A 16,100-nucleotide genomic window follows, 5' to 3' on the forward strand; every position below is an offset into this window, starting at 1 on the left:
TGCATCCTAGAAGTACTCAGCTGCACTAACCTGTAGCTCATCACGCTACTAGAGCTGAACCATACTTGTACCAGCAAAGGAAAATACATGAGCATCTGGCATGATTGCCCAGCCTACCTTCCATACTTGGCTGTTTCCTTAGTTATAGGTCATCCTTCTGGTGCTCTACTGAGTCAAAAGTTGCAGATTTTGGAGCATAATTGCAACAATATAGTAAAAAGCTGAAGAAAAAAAATATATTTAAGCCAGGCTCAGACCTTCATTTGTTAATAAACCAAGCCTGCAATCTCTAATAGCAAGTACTGCTGAAGTTCTGTAGCTCTTAGTCATTACTACTGAAAGCAATGAGGGCACCGGTACTGTTGGCTAGCCCACAATAAATTATTTTGACTTGTGGAAGTAATTCCAAAACAGGGAGCCAACAGTTAAATGTCAAGACACTTGAAAAAACAGTTCACTGCTTTGACGCGGTCCTCTGTACATATCAATCCCACCATGAGTAAAAACTTAAATTAAATTCTATTTGGTTGTGACTAAAACTGTCAGCAACAATGTGCTTAAACCAAATGTGTACGCTGCTCTAAGCCGTGGCCCCGCAGCAATGCCGTGACAGGCAAGGAACGCAACTTTTCCTGTTTCATTTACAACCAATGTTTGCTGTTTTGCATTAAAGCAAAGTGTTCTGGCATGATACTTTCCAACGATGTGGGTGAATGTTTAAAATAAACCAGACCTGTGTTTTCCAGTGCTTGAAAAATGTAGCCCAGGAAGAGTGAAGCATGAAGCACTTTCCCCATGCAAGTGTCCAATAACGCAGTCATTTAGAGTTGTATTTTAAAAGGTACCTAATCGAGAATTAGTTTAAATGAAATTGTTTTCAGAATCGAGGAAACATCCTAACCTCTTTCTTTTATGTGACAAAGTAAGGAACACCTTCCCCAGATTTTCCAAAAGCTGTGATGCTACCCAGCCCTGTTATCCCGCTGTAGTGTTGTCAGACTTAAAACCTATATGGTGTCAGACAGTATTAACAGAGAGCTAAAAATAAAAATAACAACAACAATAATTAATAAATAAATAAAAACATGAGCCATGAAAACAGATCACGCATGCCCTGATCATTGTACCATGCTCCCGGACATGAGAATACATGATAGCAGTTAACTACTTTTTCAATGGAAAGAGAAAGGGCATCCCACTATTAAATGAAACAAATATTTTATTCATGAGCATTGTAATCTTAAATTCACAAATTATGAAAGGAAGGCAAATCAGAAGAGACTGCCAGAGCATCTTTTAAATGATAAAAGGTATAAATTTTCTCTCTGAACATTTCTAATTTAAGAAAAAAAAAAAAAAAAGGTTGCATAGGCTTTCTACAGGTGTGCACAAAAAAAATGAAGTACATGTAAGGTCTTACGTTACAATTCTGAGTGTATACATTGGCTACTTGAAAAGGAAAATAATCACTTGCAAGTCCAAGACAGCTATTGGAACAACCTACAGAATAAGTCTTAGGAATATTTACTTTTCAGACTTGTAAAATATACTGAACACGTAACTATCAGAAAAATAAAATGACACTTCTTCTGGATCTTGTTCTGGAATCTCTTGCTGATAGGATCTTTAACAAAAGGACTATTTTTATGCTCACCTCTCCCAAGTTACTTGGGAAAAGAAACAGTGGTAATGGCATCAGAGGATTCTTCGCAGCATCAAAACAAGACATTTATCAGAGCACAAGTGGAATGTTCTCGGCATGCAGAAACAACCAACCATGCAGCCAGGAAAAATCTTCAATAAATTACAAACAGAAAATTATTCAAAATTTGTCTTAAAATAACGCTACAACATCTTTGTAGCTTCGACAGTCACACCGCCAAAGCTGAAAGAGGTCTACTCTTTCAGGAGCGCAGTCCTGCATGCCTCACAAGAGGTTTTCAATGGCTGTTGTTAGTGAGTGTGTGGCTTGTTCTTTGGTGTATGAAGTCAGAGTTCTGGCAGGAAATGTTGCATGTGTTTCATTCTGCACTTGAGTGTTCTTGGTGATGACATTACAAAATGTATCAATACTTCTAGTTACTTATCAGACTAACCTCTAAACCAGCGGATCCATTGTAAAGTAATTCTTGCAGGTGATAAGGTACGCCTTTTCCTGATGATACTTGGTAGTAGTTCAGTGATAACTACAACAGCATCGTTTTGGTGTTGTTACAGAAAAACATCAACTATACCTAAAAATAAGATTTTTCCGTTTTAAAAAAAGTGTCAGTTACAAAACCAAGCTCATACAGTCCGCATTTTTTTAAAAAATAGGATTTAAATAATTTATAACATGAATCTTTCTAATGTGCAAAAAAAGTATATACAAGCAGACAAAATAGCATTTAGGAGGAAAGGGCGGGGGGGCACAGACCTCATTAAACAGGGATCTGAAGTTCTAAATGCAAAGATCTGTTAAGTACGTCCAAATGAACAACTAATGCCATGTAGCCTTGTGTACACACCTCTGTTTAGCCTTTTGGGTTGCTTAAGAGATTTTAGTATCTAGCAAAAAAATAAGGTATTATAAAATGCAAGACAAGAACAGATAAAAGCAGTACTTTAACCTAAATATATTAGTGTAGTATCTATAAAGCAACAGCTGTTGTATTAAGAAAGCAGACAAAAGGCACAAAATTAATCAGTACTACAGAAAAGTAAGCATCCATGCTACTGTATGTTAGAAATATAGTGGTTTCTTTACGGGGAGCTGTAAAAGAAGCACTGAGCAGAAGCCAGCACATTTTACACTTGTCTTTTGCTGTCACTTCTCTCAAAAACATCTTCACTTTTAACAAATACAAACTAAAGAGCAGCGAAGCTTTAGCACATTTTTAGAATCCACTTTCTTAGTGTCACAGTGGTTATCTTACAAAGCAAGATCAAGCTACAGGATTGTTTACTCCTTTATTTTATGAAACAAGTTACAACCCATTTCATTTGTTTCATTAATAAAGTTCTTATTTCAGTAGTGATTTACTAAATCGTTACTTTAACATCAGAAAATCATTTATCTGAAAAGACTAGTTGTCTCTACTCATGAGGAACCATCCAAAAGCAATCACCTGGGCCAAAAGCAAAAAAAAAAAATGAAAACACAGGTCTGCTCAAAGCCTGAACGAGGAGGAATTAAGGGCTCTCTCATTTCACAGCAGCAACGCACAGCAGCAGTGTCTCAGCTGCTGGGGGAGGCACAGACCCATCACAGCAGCACATCAGAGCAGGACTCCTACCCCACCTCACCTGCCTCAACTCACAGCCTGGCACATGAGCAAAAATGCATCAGCAGTGGTTTAATTCTAAAGGCAAGGCTGTGAACTGGGGTGCCTCAGACACAGACAACGTCAGGGTGGAAAGCTGAGGCAAACTAAGTGTGAATACCACAGCTACGTCTGCCAGAAGGAACTTAGCAAAACGTGTAACCCAAAAGCATTGGCATGGCAATAGCCAAAGAACATCACACAGCAAGACCAAAAGCAGCTGGCTCACAAGTGACTGGAGACCAATTAAACGTTTGGAAGTAGGAACAAACAAAAGTGAGGACACAGTGGGTTAGTGAGAACAATGTTCTTGAGAAGGTATTGCTACTTGGCGGCAGAAAATTCATACTCGTGACAGGAAACATGCTCTTAAATCAGCATCCCAAAGAGCGCGCTGTCAATGTGTCATTCTCATGTCAAGGTGAATTATTCGATGACTGTTTAGACTGAATGACTGCCATTAAGTGACGTCACATTTTAAGTGCAAAACTTTTTTGGCAAAAGTGAAAAATAGAAAACCTTAACCAGTACTAATAAAAAAGTGTGTGTTTTTTTCAAATACTAGCGTAGGGCCTGATCCTGCAAGCACACAACTTGGGGAACCCTAGCTGATTCCAGCTCGAGTCCTATGCCCGAACATTTAGAGGATAAGGTCTTTAAATCACTGTTAGTGTTTCTACTTTGTTTATGTGTAGTGTAAGTAATACACACACAAACACACATGCATACTGTGTGTGTATATGTGTATATATGTACATGCGCACATCTGTTTGTGTATCCATACACGCAAAATGGCTCCTGAACAAACTTGAGCTTGTGGTTATTTTGAGATGCATTGTTCACAGTATATAGCTTCTCATTTGTATCTTCTGAGAACAGAACCTTTTGAATGACATCTGACAAGTTATATACTGTTTCCTTTTAATGCCTTTAAAGTAAAATAAGACATCTCCTGTATCTTGTCAAAGGGTCTTCCAGAGAGGATTCAAGTATAGCCAACCATCGCCCTGTAAGAAAATTAGGGAGAGTTTACAAACAAGATTTATACATACTGAAACTGTGTGTCTCCACATAAAAGCTAAAATACCACCAATCAACACAAAAAAAAAGCCATCCCTGTCATCTGAAAATTCTGCGTTTAATGACTTTACAGGTAATTTGCACAGAAGGGAAAAAAGTTCCAAAGGGGAATAGAAGCAATGGGAAGATGCAACATATGAACTCCGGGTTTACATAGATGCACATGCTGGCTGACTTAAAAAGTCATGTAATAATTCTCTCAAAATCTTACTTGCTTCTCCTTTCCTCTAAGAAAGAACAAAGATGAACTTAGTAAGATCTATCTCATTTCAAGCAGATAAAACCCAAGACTTTTTAAGACATCCATGCTTACTTACATTGGACAATTATACCTAGAGCATGTTCACTTAAATATGCTAAGAAGAAGATTAGTAGGAGACGTGACTACAGAGCATGTGCAAAGCAACACGTGGGTTTCAAGGTAAAAAGCCTAACATTAGATTTAATTTAACAATTAATTTTTGGTATCTAACTGAAGAAAGGTGAACAAGTGTACAAAACAAACATGGAATAATCCACTGCTCTTCTCTAAAAGCCAAACTCTACTAAAAATAAAAATAAAAATCAGTGATATATAACAACACTAGCCCATGGTAAGAAACACAAACGTGTTCATTTGTACTAGCACCCCACCACGTGCACAAAGACGCTATTGGGCCCTTAAAGAAAAGATGATACAAGTACCTCTTTGGCAAAATATTTTGGTTTCCAGGGCATTGTAAGAGCCATACGTTGCCTCTCCTCTGCTCGCTGTCTCTCTTCAAGGTGGTGCTTGTGTTCTGTTGCTGCATCAATATTACCTTCTTTCAGAGAATTGGTGACATATTGCCAAAGGTGCCTGTGTGATTGGGAAGGAGCAAAAGCAACAGAGTAAGAATACTTTTGCCATAGCCTGGTGCCTGGCTAGACCAGTAGCACAGCAAGGGTCAGACTGATGGCGCATTCTCCAAGGCATTTCTGCAAGTCACATAGCTTGTGAACCACCACTTTCACAGGGATATTCATTTGTGGACCAGATTTTCAGATGCGCTCAGTTCCCAGGAACCTACCATGCAAGTTAACTTTCTGCATAGCTTTTGTTCATGTTCGTGACTCTTTATGACCTGACCATTTTTCTCAAAGCTGATGGATTTTTTTTCATTTCCTGTTCACATTATTTACTGATGACCTACCCCCAAATGACAAACATCTATTCTGCATTTATTTGGAGATAACTTAAATTTTAAGGGAACATTAGACAAAAGCTAAGAGCACATTACATTGGGACACTCACTGACTGCTCCCACCAGGTTATTAACAAAGAGTTGACATACATGACTCAGCATGCACAAGGTCTACACTGTATTTCCAGTTGACGATAATTATCGGTATATAACCCAGTTTGTTTTTCACCTGACTGACAGTATTCAGATGCAATGCCTCTTCACACTATATGAGCTTAGCAACAACTTTGCCGTGAAAAATACTAAGAAAATGACTGCAACTTTCACATATTTCCAGGGGTATTTAGATGAGTTTGTTTACAATCTGATGAGCTACATATCCTGCAGAAACACTGGGTAATTATAATTTGCTATCTAAAAACACAACAAATATATTGCAGAGTTGCTGGTTTCCTTATTTACTCCAACTCTGTTATTAACCTACACTGAAAAATGAGTTTGTGATAAACAAGCATGTCCAGAAAGTAGAAAATAATATCTGACCCTGCACAAAGGCTCAAGATGCACCTTTGTACAATAAAAATATATTTACAGATTATAAAATTAAATTTTACTCATGTTTTTTAAATCCTCCAATAAAATGTTCCTAAATTCAATAAAAATATTGATTCTTCTGAAGATAAATGTAAACAATTATTGACAGCGAATAAAGTTTTTTTCTAAGGTACCTAGTCAGAATTAGGCACATGATGAGTTCTCATAGCCTAAAAACACGTATGTACGTGTATTTATGTCACATCACATTTTACATTTTTATACATATTGTGTGTTTATATATTACGTATATATATGAAATCCATAAAATCTGAAGTTCCAGCATGAACTATAAGATGCAAAATTATCTGTAACAATTTGACTAATTTGACTACCATGTTACAATCAAAGAAGCATGTAGAAGACCACATCATCAGTTCCCAAATACTTGTTAAAATGCATACGAGCATTTTTTCCTCTAGAAAATTTATGTATACATCACAGCAATGTAATTTATATACCAAAGAACCAACATGCAGCTTCAGCTCTTTCTGCCTAGATTAACATGCTATATGAAAGCAGGGGTTTTTTGAACCACGCCATTTATAACTGGAGTTTGTTTCACCACTCTGTTTTCATCCAAGGTTAAGTAGCACAATACTGTAATGCCTCTGCCCTTACCTTGATTCCAGTGGGCCTTGTTTTGCTATTGGCCTAATCTTTTTCCTGATAATGGGTAATTTGTTGGTGTCAATCACTTTGGTTTCTCCATTGCTGTACGTAAATTCCAGCGTACCGTTCCATTCTCCCTGTGCCTTGCATACAATGGTATTAGTGGGATTATGTTTCACTTCGGCTGTAACCCTAATACAAGAAGGAAAAGAAAAAAGCCACAAAAGATATAACTGGTACAATTTATTACCAGCATATGAAAGCTCTAGCACTGCAGGCTACATGCAATTGTTTTACATCTACAAAATAGTTTTTCAAACATAAAGGCACTGTCCCCCAAAAGATTCAAGCTACAGAAGCTCTACTAACACAGCACTAACTTTGGGACCACATTCTCCCAAAGCACAGCAGTAACCCAGCTTAAAACCCAGAACTGCTTATCTCATCAGCCTGAAAAACAACCAAAACCAACTGACATTCATGTGAAATTATCAGTACAAGATTTCGAAATTCATTTTCCACACCTGAACCTAATGGTGTCAGATACCTGTCAAAGACTTCAGGTATCCTTATTTTCTTCTTTAGATCTGCACGTTTACTTCACAGCTGCTGTGAGGCAGTATTAAAGTCACCTCAATGGCTCAGGAACTAGTTTAAGAGTGAGCAAAATAGATAGGTAGGACTAGAAAACCAAAACGGGGAGGAGTTTCTTGTGCGTGTGTGTCTGTATGAAAATGCACACATGCTTTTAGTAATCCATATCAAGTAAACTCAGATAAGTTTTTAAATGATTAAACTAATACAGCACAACCTTCCCCAATTTTCACTTATTTTGATGGGCACCAATTATTAATCTGCACCTTTCAGAAAAATTCCCGTCAAAACAGCCCATGTTGATATTTGCCTGAATACGATATTCAAATGGTTGACACACATATGGAAGAAGATATTAGATAACTGAACGCACCATCCCAACAGGCAGCACAGCCATGGAAACAGCCATAGTGTACAGCAGGACTAGAAGAGAGCTCTGCGTTTCAGTGATGGGGTCACCAACTTGAGCATGGAAGTAAGACAAGCTATCTTGCACAGCTCCTCCTCACGCCCTTATAAAGGGGAGCCAAAGACAGATCAGCAGTATTTTCACCTAGAATTTCATTGCAGAATTGGAAGGCGCCAGCAGAGAGCCACCACTATGGGCAGTGATGTGCTCCTTACAGGAATAAAAGCTGGCTCCACCTGCAACATCAGCTCATCTAACACCACTCACACAGAAGCAACAGCTGGTGTAACACAAATACTACTTTTTCTACATACATTTTTTCTGATCCCACTCTGTGCATAGGTATTTAGGTTATAACACAGGGCAAGCCATTTAAATACCTGACAGCAATTTTTACAGGTGGAAAAGCCTGGAAGAACACATTGACTTTAGCTCAACAAGAGATATTTATCTAATTTGGCTAAATGACATGAAATGTTTAACTACAATAAACTGCGCTCTAAAGCTGTAAGTCACCTCAGGCGTTATCAGGAAAAGAAATAGATATCTTTCTACACAACAGTCCAATAGAGGAACCGAACAGATGTCAAAGTAAGTTTTTCCATTGAAATCCAGTATCAGGTCGACAAGAATAAGAATAATTCCCTTACCTGTGGACTTTCCCTCCATAGAAGGGTTTGGTGTGGAACGTGACCGTAGCGGAATAGCCAGTCCTGGCACAGTTGATGTTGACTTTCCCTCCAAGCTCCACCCATGGGATGGTGAGTATTGAGCGAGCATAGGCACTGGGGAGTGTGAAAACATACTCTTCTTCATGCTCCAGCAAGTGAAGAACACCTAGGTAAGGAGGAGGTTGAAGGTGAAACGATTAAAGCTCGTTGATAAGGCCTGACAGACACTGACCAAATACTGCCATCACTACATACTTCCACAACATGCAACTTGCCTTGAAGGAGTGTACTGTCTGCTAAGAAAAGAAAAGCCTGCTCTCTGAAAGAAGTTTCTTCAAACAAGCATTTTCAAATCACCTAATTCTAATGTGTGCCTCTGGTTCTTCACGGTGCCAAATGGCCTATCAGAAAATCTGTCTGGATTACTTATTCTGTCTCATTGCCAAGCAATAAACTGCTGAACCTGAAAACAAATCACATTCTCTTGAAGAAAACAAAACAAAAAAGCCCCCCACCGTACCAAATGCTCTGGGTGCTCATTTAGGCATGGCCGAAGGGCCCTTTGGCTCTCCATTCAGCCAGATACCACCAGCTGCTCGCTGCTAGCTTCTGACCCACTATTTGCTGGTAGGAGCAAAAGGGGAGGTCAGGCTGGGCTTAAGGAAGTCACCTAGAAATTTCCTAGAAGCTTGCTCCTTTTTTCCAAAATGCCTGGTTTCCCACATAGCCTTTGCAAAAGTCTTGCATTATCAATCAGGGGCCACTTCTCTGCTACCGCTGAGACCAAACTCTCTACGATGCAGAGAAAATTGCTGGCAACTCTATTTCATTCTGTAAAGGTTCCTTACAACAAAACAAGCAGCAGCAGCAGCAGAAAATTCCCGTATTATTTGGACCTACAAAGAAAGTTCCGTGTCTGATCAGAAGATCTTAGCTTCCCCTAAGGTTCTTGATACAGCTCTATCCCCACCATAGCTGTAGTTTGGTCTTTAGGATGGCAAAGAACGGGATATAAGACATAACATCAGGTAAACAGCAATGTAAACCCTGCACACAGAATTAGGCAATGCCAACTGGGTATTATATTTTTATTAGAGTTTTACACTCCTTTATATCCAATTTAATAACTGTCTAAAAGCAAAAATTATACTTTGAAAAATTTTTTTCTCAACAGGGATTGAAAATAAGCCATCCCAGGAAGTACTTAGACCCCAGAAATCTTCGCAAAATCAGGAAAATCATCTTGACACACAAACAGTAATAGCATCTGTTTAGCAACGAGATGAGCTTAAGCCAATTTACCCTCACCCTGGGGCAGAGAGGGGAGAACTGCAATGCATTACTAGCTGTATTTATTAGTTTGTCTGTGTGTTGAAGGCAATAACAACACATCTTGCAAATTGATCTGGAATGTAATGATGAAAAAGCACTGAATAGGAACAAGCTACTAGTAATGTCAACATAAAAATATGCCCTTAACGCTGTACAGCAACACAAGTCTAAATAACACTCAGAATTTAGAAGTGCGGCACTCTGAGAGAACCATCATTTTAAATATTGGCTCCGACTACTAGAACGAAATCCAGGCACAGGAAGCTCCTCTGCTTGTCGTTTGTGTCTTACTGACACTGTTCCACTGGAAAACATCCTTTGCAGACCGTGCTAGCTTTCTGCAGCTGCTCCCAGGAACTGTGCAACCTCAGCCTGCCAGCCACAGCTCAGGCAGTGCTTCGACTCCGGCAAGTTTGACACAAACAAGCCAGGGAGTGCAAAAGCACAAACGCAGAAAAGCAATGCCATAAAAGAACCTGTAATCATTTTGCCTTTGGCAAGTCACAAGTTGCTTTTGTCATGTGCTGAACCTCCAACACCAGTGAACAGCCGGGACCCAGACGGAACAAACACGTGTTTTGCCTAAAGTTTCTTCAGTTCCATACCTGCAGGTAAACCAAGCTCATGGCAGGAAGGTTGAGCTACACAATTCGTCCAGGACACTCACCAGGAAGAGCTTTTACTCAAAAAGAAGGCTGTGCATATTGCAGAGCTCACTAAATGGACGCTACAACAACATTAAATTAATAAAGAACAATAAAGGAGCTTTTCACGAAGATGATGACATTAAAAAAGGATCAAAGCAAGCTAATGGCTACAAACACGCAGAAAGGAAACCTGACAGTCTGCAGCTGAGCAACTTCCACCCGGAGGATTGCAACAGGTTTTAGACCCAAGTCCCTCAGCTAGCACGAGGAGGCTGGAGCTCCCCATTTCCCACAAGCAGGGGACAGCAGTGAGGTGTTCAGACACCAAGGGCACACCCAGGTGTGGGGCGCTCCTGAGCCCAGCCAGCAGGGCAAAGGGAATAAGGGCGATACAAAGAACAAGGAAAACGTGATCAAAGACTAAGAACAGGGGCCAGGTTTTTCTCCTAACTGGAAAATGAGAGAAGCCTTCTAAGCAAGGGCTGGAAGGGCAGCTGGAGCTCTACATCCTTCATTTAGCACTGCCATGAGAGCAAGAGGTGAGAGGCTAGGAGCCAGGTTCTGTAGAAATCGAGTTTGCAGATGCCCTTTTTCCCTTTCTCCTCCATTTATTCTCTGCCTTCTTCATTACAGCCACAGGCAGCAGCCGTAGCAGGAACCAGCTGTGGGAAATGGCACGGCCTGTGGTGCTGCCATCAGGTCACATCACATCAAAGCAGCCTTAATGGTCTAAGCGCAGACACAACCCTCACACAGTCAGAAAAAACACCTGAAAGCATTGGCTTCCAGCATGAAGGTCTAATACCAGTACCATGGTCAAGCAGGGTGCTCCTCACTGTATTTTAGGAGCCACAACTTCACGTGAGCTTCTGCAGAGCCTCCTGCTTCTCAGGCCCAGCCACCCTCCTCTGACATGAGAAGGCACTGCCATGACAAAACTCGGTTCGAGTTGGTTTTTGTCTCTCTGATGGGATTGATAGCTTTATTTCTGCATACAGGAGTGGGAGGGATGTAGAGCTCTAATGAAAAGTGAATAGCAAATAACGGCGGTGACCTTCACTGTAAATATTTAACAACCACAGCAGGTTAGGTATTAAAAATTGAACCAGCTCTCTTAGCAGTATTTTTGTTTAGCATTTGGTAGCATACTTTTTGAATTCCTTAAACACCTGAATAAACACATCTTTAACGAAGCGCTGCCTCACTTGAAATATGACTCCAGCTCAGCAATTGCAAGCTAAAAAGGATAAAGGAAAGATGTGAAATATCCACAGCTTGACACCCCTTTCAGCACTACCCTGACCCTTAGTTTCCATTCCAGTGTTTGCAGAGTCCACGTGCAAAACCTCCTGTACCTGAAGCACCATGAAGACTGGAGCTGCACCAGGTCTGAACCAAGACCCGTGTTCTCCTTTAGAAGAGGAAGCCAAAATGACACAGGGACAACATCTATACCACAATTTGAGATCATGCCTTACCCTGCCAAATTTAAACCTTGAGACATTAAAAGTCACGGAAATGAAAACCTAACAGTTATTTTTAAAAGTGGTGTGTACTTTTAGCATCCACTTTTAAGTATAATTTCATTGTGACTGATAGATATTGTATAGTAGACAATATGTAGACATTTTTCTTCTCTTGCTCCCCAGCTGTAGGGGATTATTCATTTTTTGTTTAAAAAAATCACTACAAGTAAATATATATGAAAAGTTGCAGACGATTCTCCCATTTCCACTAACATTTCTTCCTCATATTAAGGAACTCTTCTGGAAACTGCAGATTCCTTCAAAAACTCATTTTATAGCATTTATAATTTTAAACATTTATAGGGAACAATTATACAAGGAGAATGCACCAGATAAGTACTCTGGGAAGAAAAGTGGATTTAGTAATCTAGCCTATTATTAGAAAAAATCGTGTAGAGAAGGGTGAATATTTGGTAAACAAGTGCTGAATTTTGAAATCCCCCCTCAAAATGTACTTGACACCATTTGCTCCTGCTTTTAGGACAACGTATTCACGGCCATGCTCCTTTCCACGCCTCCCCAGCCTACATGAAAGGAAGCGATGTTCGCAGCATCTGATTTTGCCCATTTGACAATTACATGTCCCTCACTGATGCTGGAGCTTTGTGAATTGATTTTCCAGTAACACATATTGATGGAATACCCAGAGGAGACTCTGGATCAATAACTGCAGAAGAGGCATGTGAAATTTAATGCTTCCCATTGACCGTTTGGAGATCAATCTGAACAACAAATGGTATGTGGGTCATAAATGGCCTAGGGCAGTTTCCTGATTTAACAGGCTCTTCATGCTGCATTATTCATAACAGAGCATGAACAAGTATAAGTTACGCAGGGGGATGAAGCGCACACAGATGCAGCGCATCAGCAGCCACACCAGTTCAAGCAGAGAAGCACAAGACACCAGTACTGGGCCCTCATCATCTCATAAATGTTGTAGCCAGCTGCTCTGCACCGCTCATTTTCCAAAAACTGCAGACATTTGCTAAATTAAGTAATGAGTACCATGCCATACAGAAAATATTCTGAAACCACCAAGCTAAAAAAGATAAAGAAATAAATTAGTAGTAGAGCAATATTTTGGTAGTTCCAGTTGCATGGAGCAGTCGGTCTTCAGGGCTGGTAAATTAAAAAGTCACTTGTGCCTCAGGAATAGAGATTATAGACCTGTACAAGTATAGAAACATATGCATATGCATGCATATACTTGAACAGAAAAAAAAAAAAAAAGAAAAAAACACTTGTTGCTTTTATTTAAATTTACCGTGGAAAGAGCACTGAACCTTTTCCCTACCAATCAAACCTTTTCAAGGTTGATTTCAATTTTTAAAATAATTTTTAAGGCCTGCATCTAAGGAGTTTTTAAGGCATTTAAAATAGCAGGAGTAAAATCACAAGCCATAACTAGCCACTTGATTATACAGAGCAAACCACTTAAAACTATTTTATGTTCTCTGTAAAATTAACCAGTGAATCAAATTTTGGAACAAAAACCATCAGCAGAACAGGAGCCCACGCTGAGGTGTGCTCAGCACATCCTCTTCTGCTAGAAAACCCTTATCTTACAATCAGTATGTGTTTAAAGATCCTTTGGACCATGTAAAACACATTAAATATTTACTTTGACTCTTCCATCTCTTGCTAATTTAAATCCTAATACAATTCTATTCATTACACCCTCTTCCCCTCCCTCACCCTCTCATTAGTACATAATTAACATTAACCAGAATTAGGGACTGTGCATGCAACATGAATTCTTATATGCAAAATACTCTCTCTTCTACCCTGCTTTCTCCTGAGGAAACTCAGCTCTGGCTGCTCTGAAAAATGTTTTTTGTCATAGAGTGAAGACAAAGTTGAGACATTTCTCTAGCAAAACAGATTTAGAGCTCTGGGAAGCGAAGATGAAGGGCTACCAGAGAAGACTGCTTCTCACACAGATTTCCAGCAGTGCCTGCCTACGTGTTCTGCATCTCTGCAACTGATATTTACTTTGAATTAATAAAAAAAATCATACGAAAAAAAAAATCTTAGTCACTTCGAGGGGCATACACTAAGAATTGTGAAATTAGGCTACTGAGCTGCACCATCTGTATGACGGAACCATACTGCCCTCAAATCTACCTGTTATTTAAATTCTTACGGAAGCCTTTGCAATTCCATTACGTCCTGTTTCAGCGTATCCACTGCTGCTTCTCACACCAAGGGATAAAAAGCAACATGCTCTACACACCTAAGGACATTAAGACTAGTTAAAAACAATGCTTTTGAAAAGCGTCACAGAAATGTTGTCAACACACTCCTTACACAATATAGGTCCCCAAATTCAGTACTACCCTATTTATGTAAATAGCCAAATGCAATATAAAAAGGTTTGTTCAATTGTTTGCAGGCCACACGAAAAAAATCAGGAGGGAGCAAAGTTTCAAAATAGAGCATGGCTGTTTGTGTTCATGCTAAGGTCACAACAAAGTTAGAGGTCAACCAAAATCATTCTGTTAAATATCTGAACTAGAACAAGGTGGTCGCTCCTAGCACTAAATTATCTGATACATGAATGCAGCATAGTTTGCCTCTCTGTTGAGAAGGATTTTTTTCCACATATATCAAATAGTACTGAACGAATACACAGGGTAATGAAACTACCATGTCAACACCAGCGTGATTTAAATGCAGTCTCAGGAAGGTCACAGGCATACTAGAGATATCAAGGAAGCTGCCTTTTCAGAATCTAAAATCCTTACTGACCTAGCAAATAGTCAGAGGCACCCACATGTATGGAAGTAAACTCGACAGGTTATTTTAGTCACTTGCCAATGTCACTGAACACATCCTGCAAGAGCCAGGGAAAGAAGCTGAATGCTCATAACGAAAAAGAGGAGGACAGAAAAAAATATCAACAATAGAACATGATTAATTAGGTCATCCAATACACAGTGGCAAAACCAGAAATGCACAAACAAAACCCAGGGATTTCCATGATTCATGAGATGTCAGTTTGTCTCTTATCAAAAGCAGGATCAGTCATACTTAAATCATTCCTGAGAAACTTGCTTAATCTGGTTTTAACAGCTTGTAACAGTAAGGTTATACAACCTTCCCAGCCAACCTCATTGTGAGAAACCTTCTGGTAGCTAACTCTAGTTTCTACCTATCTTAACTACCTCTTTCTATACCTTCTGACTAATCATGTGTCTCCATCTACACTTTGCTAGACGAACTCCATTTGAGATGCTGCTGTGTGTAAATTGTCCTTAAATAACAAGAAAATCCTCCAAATCATGTTTCACGTCAACGAATTACCAGGCTCTGCATTACCAGAGATGCAAATACAGACATAGTTTTTCCACACTGTAAGCCCAGTGTTAGTTTTTATTGGTTCTGCAATATATTCCCCAGGATTCATGCTGACCTCAGTCTAATACAGACTTTATACTTATGTAAGACATGATAAAAAAAATGGTTGTAGCAGCTTCTCATTTTTGCAGCTTGACAAATCTACACACCAACTTTGTTAGGAAGACTTCCCTTGAACTAAAAGAAAAGAAGAAAATATATATTTGAACAAAGTATAGTCTCGAGTGAAGAAACCAGACTGAGAAACAAGCATTTTCAACCAAGGCTGTCAGGTTTAGGCTGTTTTCAGATTATACAAAATATTCAGAGGTACAACTTTCTCCTGCTTGTTACCAGTCTTCAACACACAACAGAAATACTTGGGCTGTTCTAGAGTTTCTCCATCACTTCACAGAAATGCTGTCACAGTGAATTTGCACACTTCTGGATTGCTTACATGGACAAAAAAAAAGATGAGTGACAGCTATAAACTGGTAACACCAAACTTCCTCCCCAAATGCTGACCATAAAGACAGCAGGAAACCTTACAATAAAAGGTTCACCATTACAGATGTTCCCCAAAGCCTACCTCTACTGCTGGGATCTCTCTAGGATTATGAAAAAAAGAAAGGGGGGAGGTGGGTAAGGGAGGGTAGGAAGGGAACTTGTTCTCACCAACACAAATTAAACAATCCTTGGAGTAGGGAAGCAGTTAATTCCTAGACCCTTCTCTCTCAAAACTGGGACACATCAGGACTTTGAAGTCTTAAATAATCCCCACAGTAGACATCCCCAATGCCAGGGAACTGCGTGTGCTAGCAGCAGCAAGAAGAA

General features: G+C 39.5%; 1 protein-coding gene across 1 annotated transcript in view; it reads right to left on the minus strand.

Moving 5' to 3' along the window:
* Positions 1-1,206: 1,206 nt before the first annotated feature.
* The window catches only part of OSBPL10 (oxysterol binding protein like 10), a 115,505-nt gene continuing 100,611 nt past the window's right edge, over positions 1,207-16,100 (minus strand). The window contains 4 exon segments of the mRNA XM_040550450.1: positions 1,207-4,309; positions 5,067-5,220; positions 6,761-6,943; positions 8,405-8,591. Of these exon segments, the coding sequence (XP_040406384.1) occupies positions 4,265-4,309; positions 5,067-5,220; positions 6,761-6,943; positions 8,405-8,591 (569 nt within the window). The 3' untranslated portion in view covers positions 1,207-4,264.

This window comes from Cygnus olor, chromosome 2 (genome assembly GCF_009769625.2).
Source record: "Cygnus olor isolate bCygOlo1 chromosome 2, bCygOlo1.pri.v2, whole genome shotgun sequence".
Lineage (NCBI taxonomy): Eukaryota > Metazoa > Chordata > Aves > Anseriformes > Anatidae > Cygnus > Cygnus olor.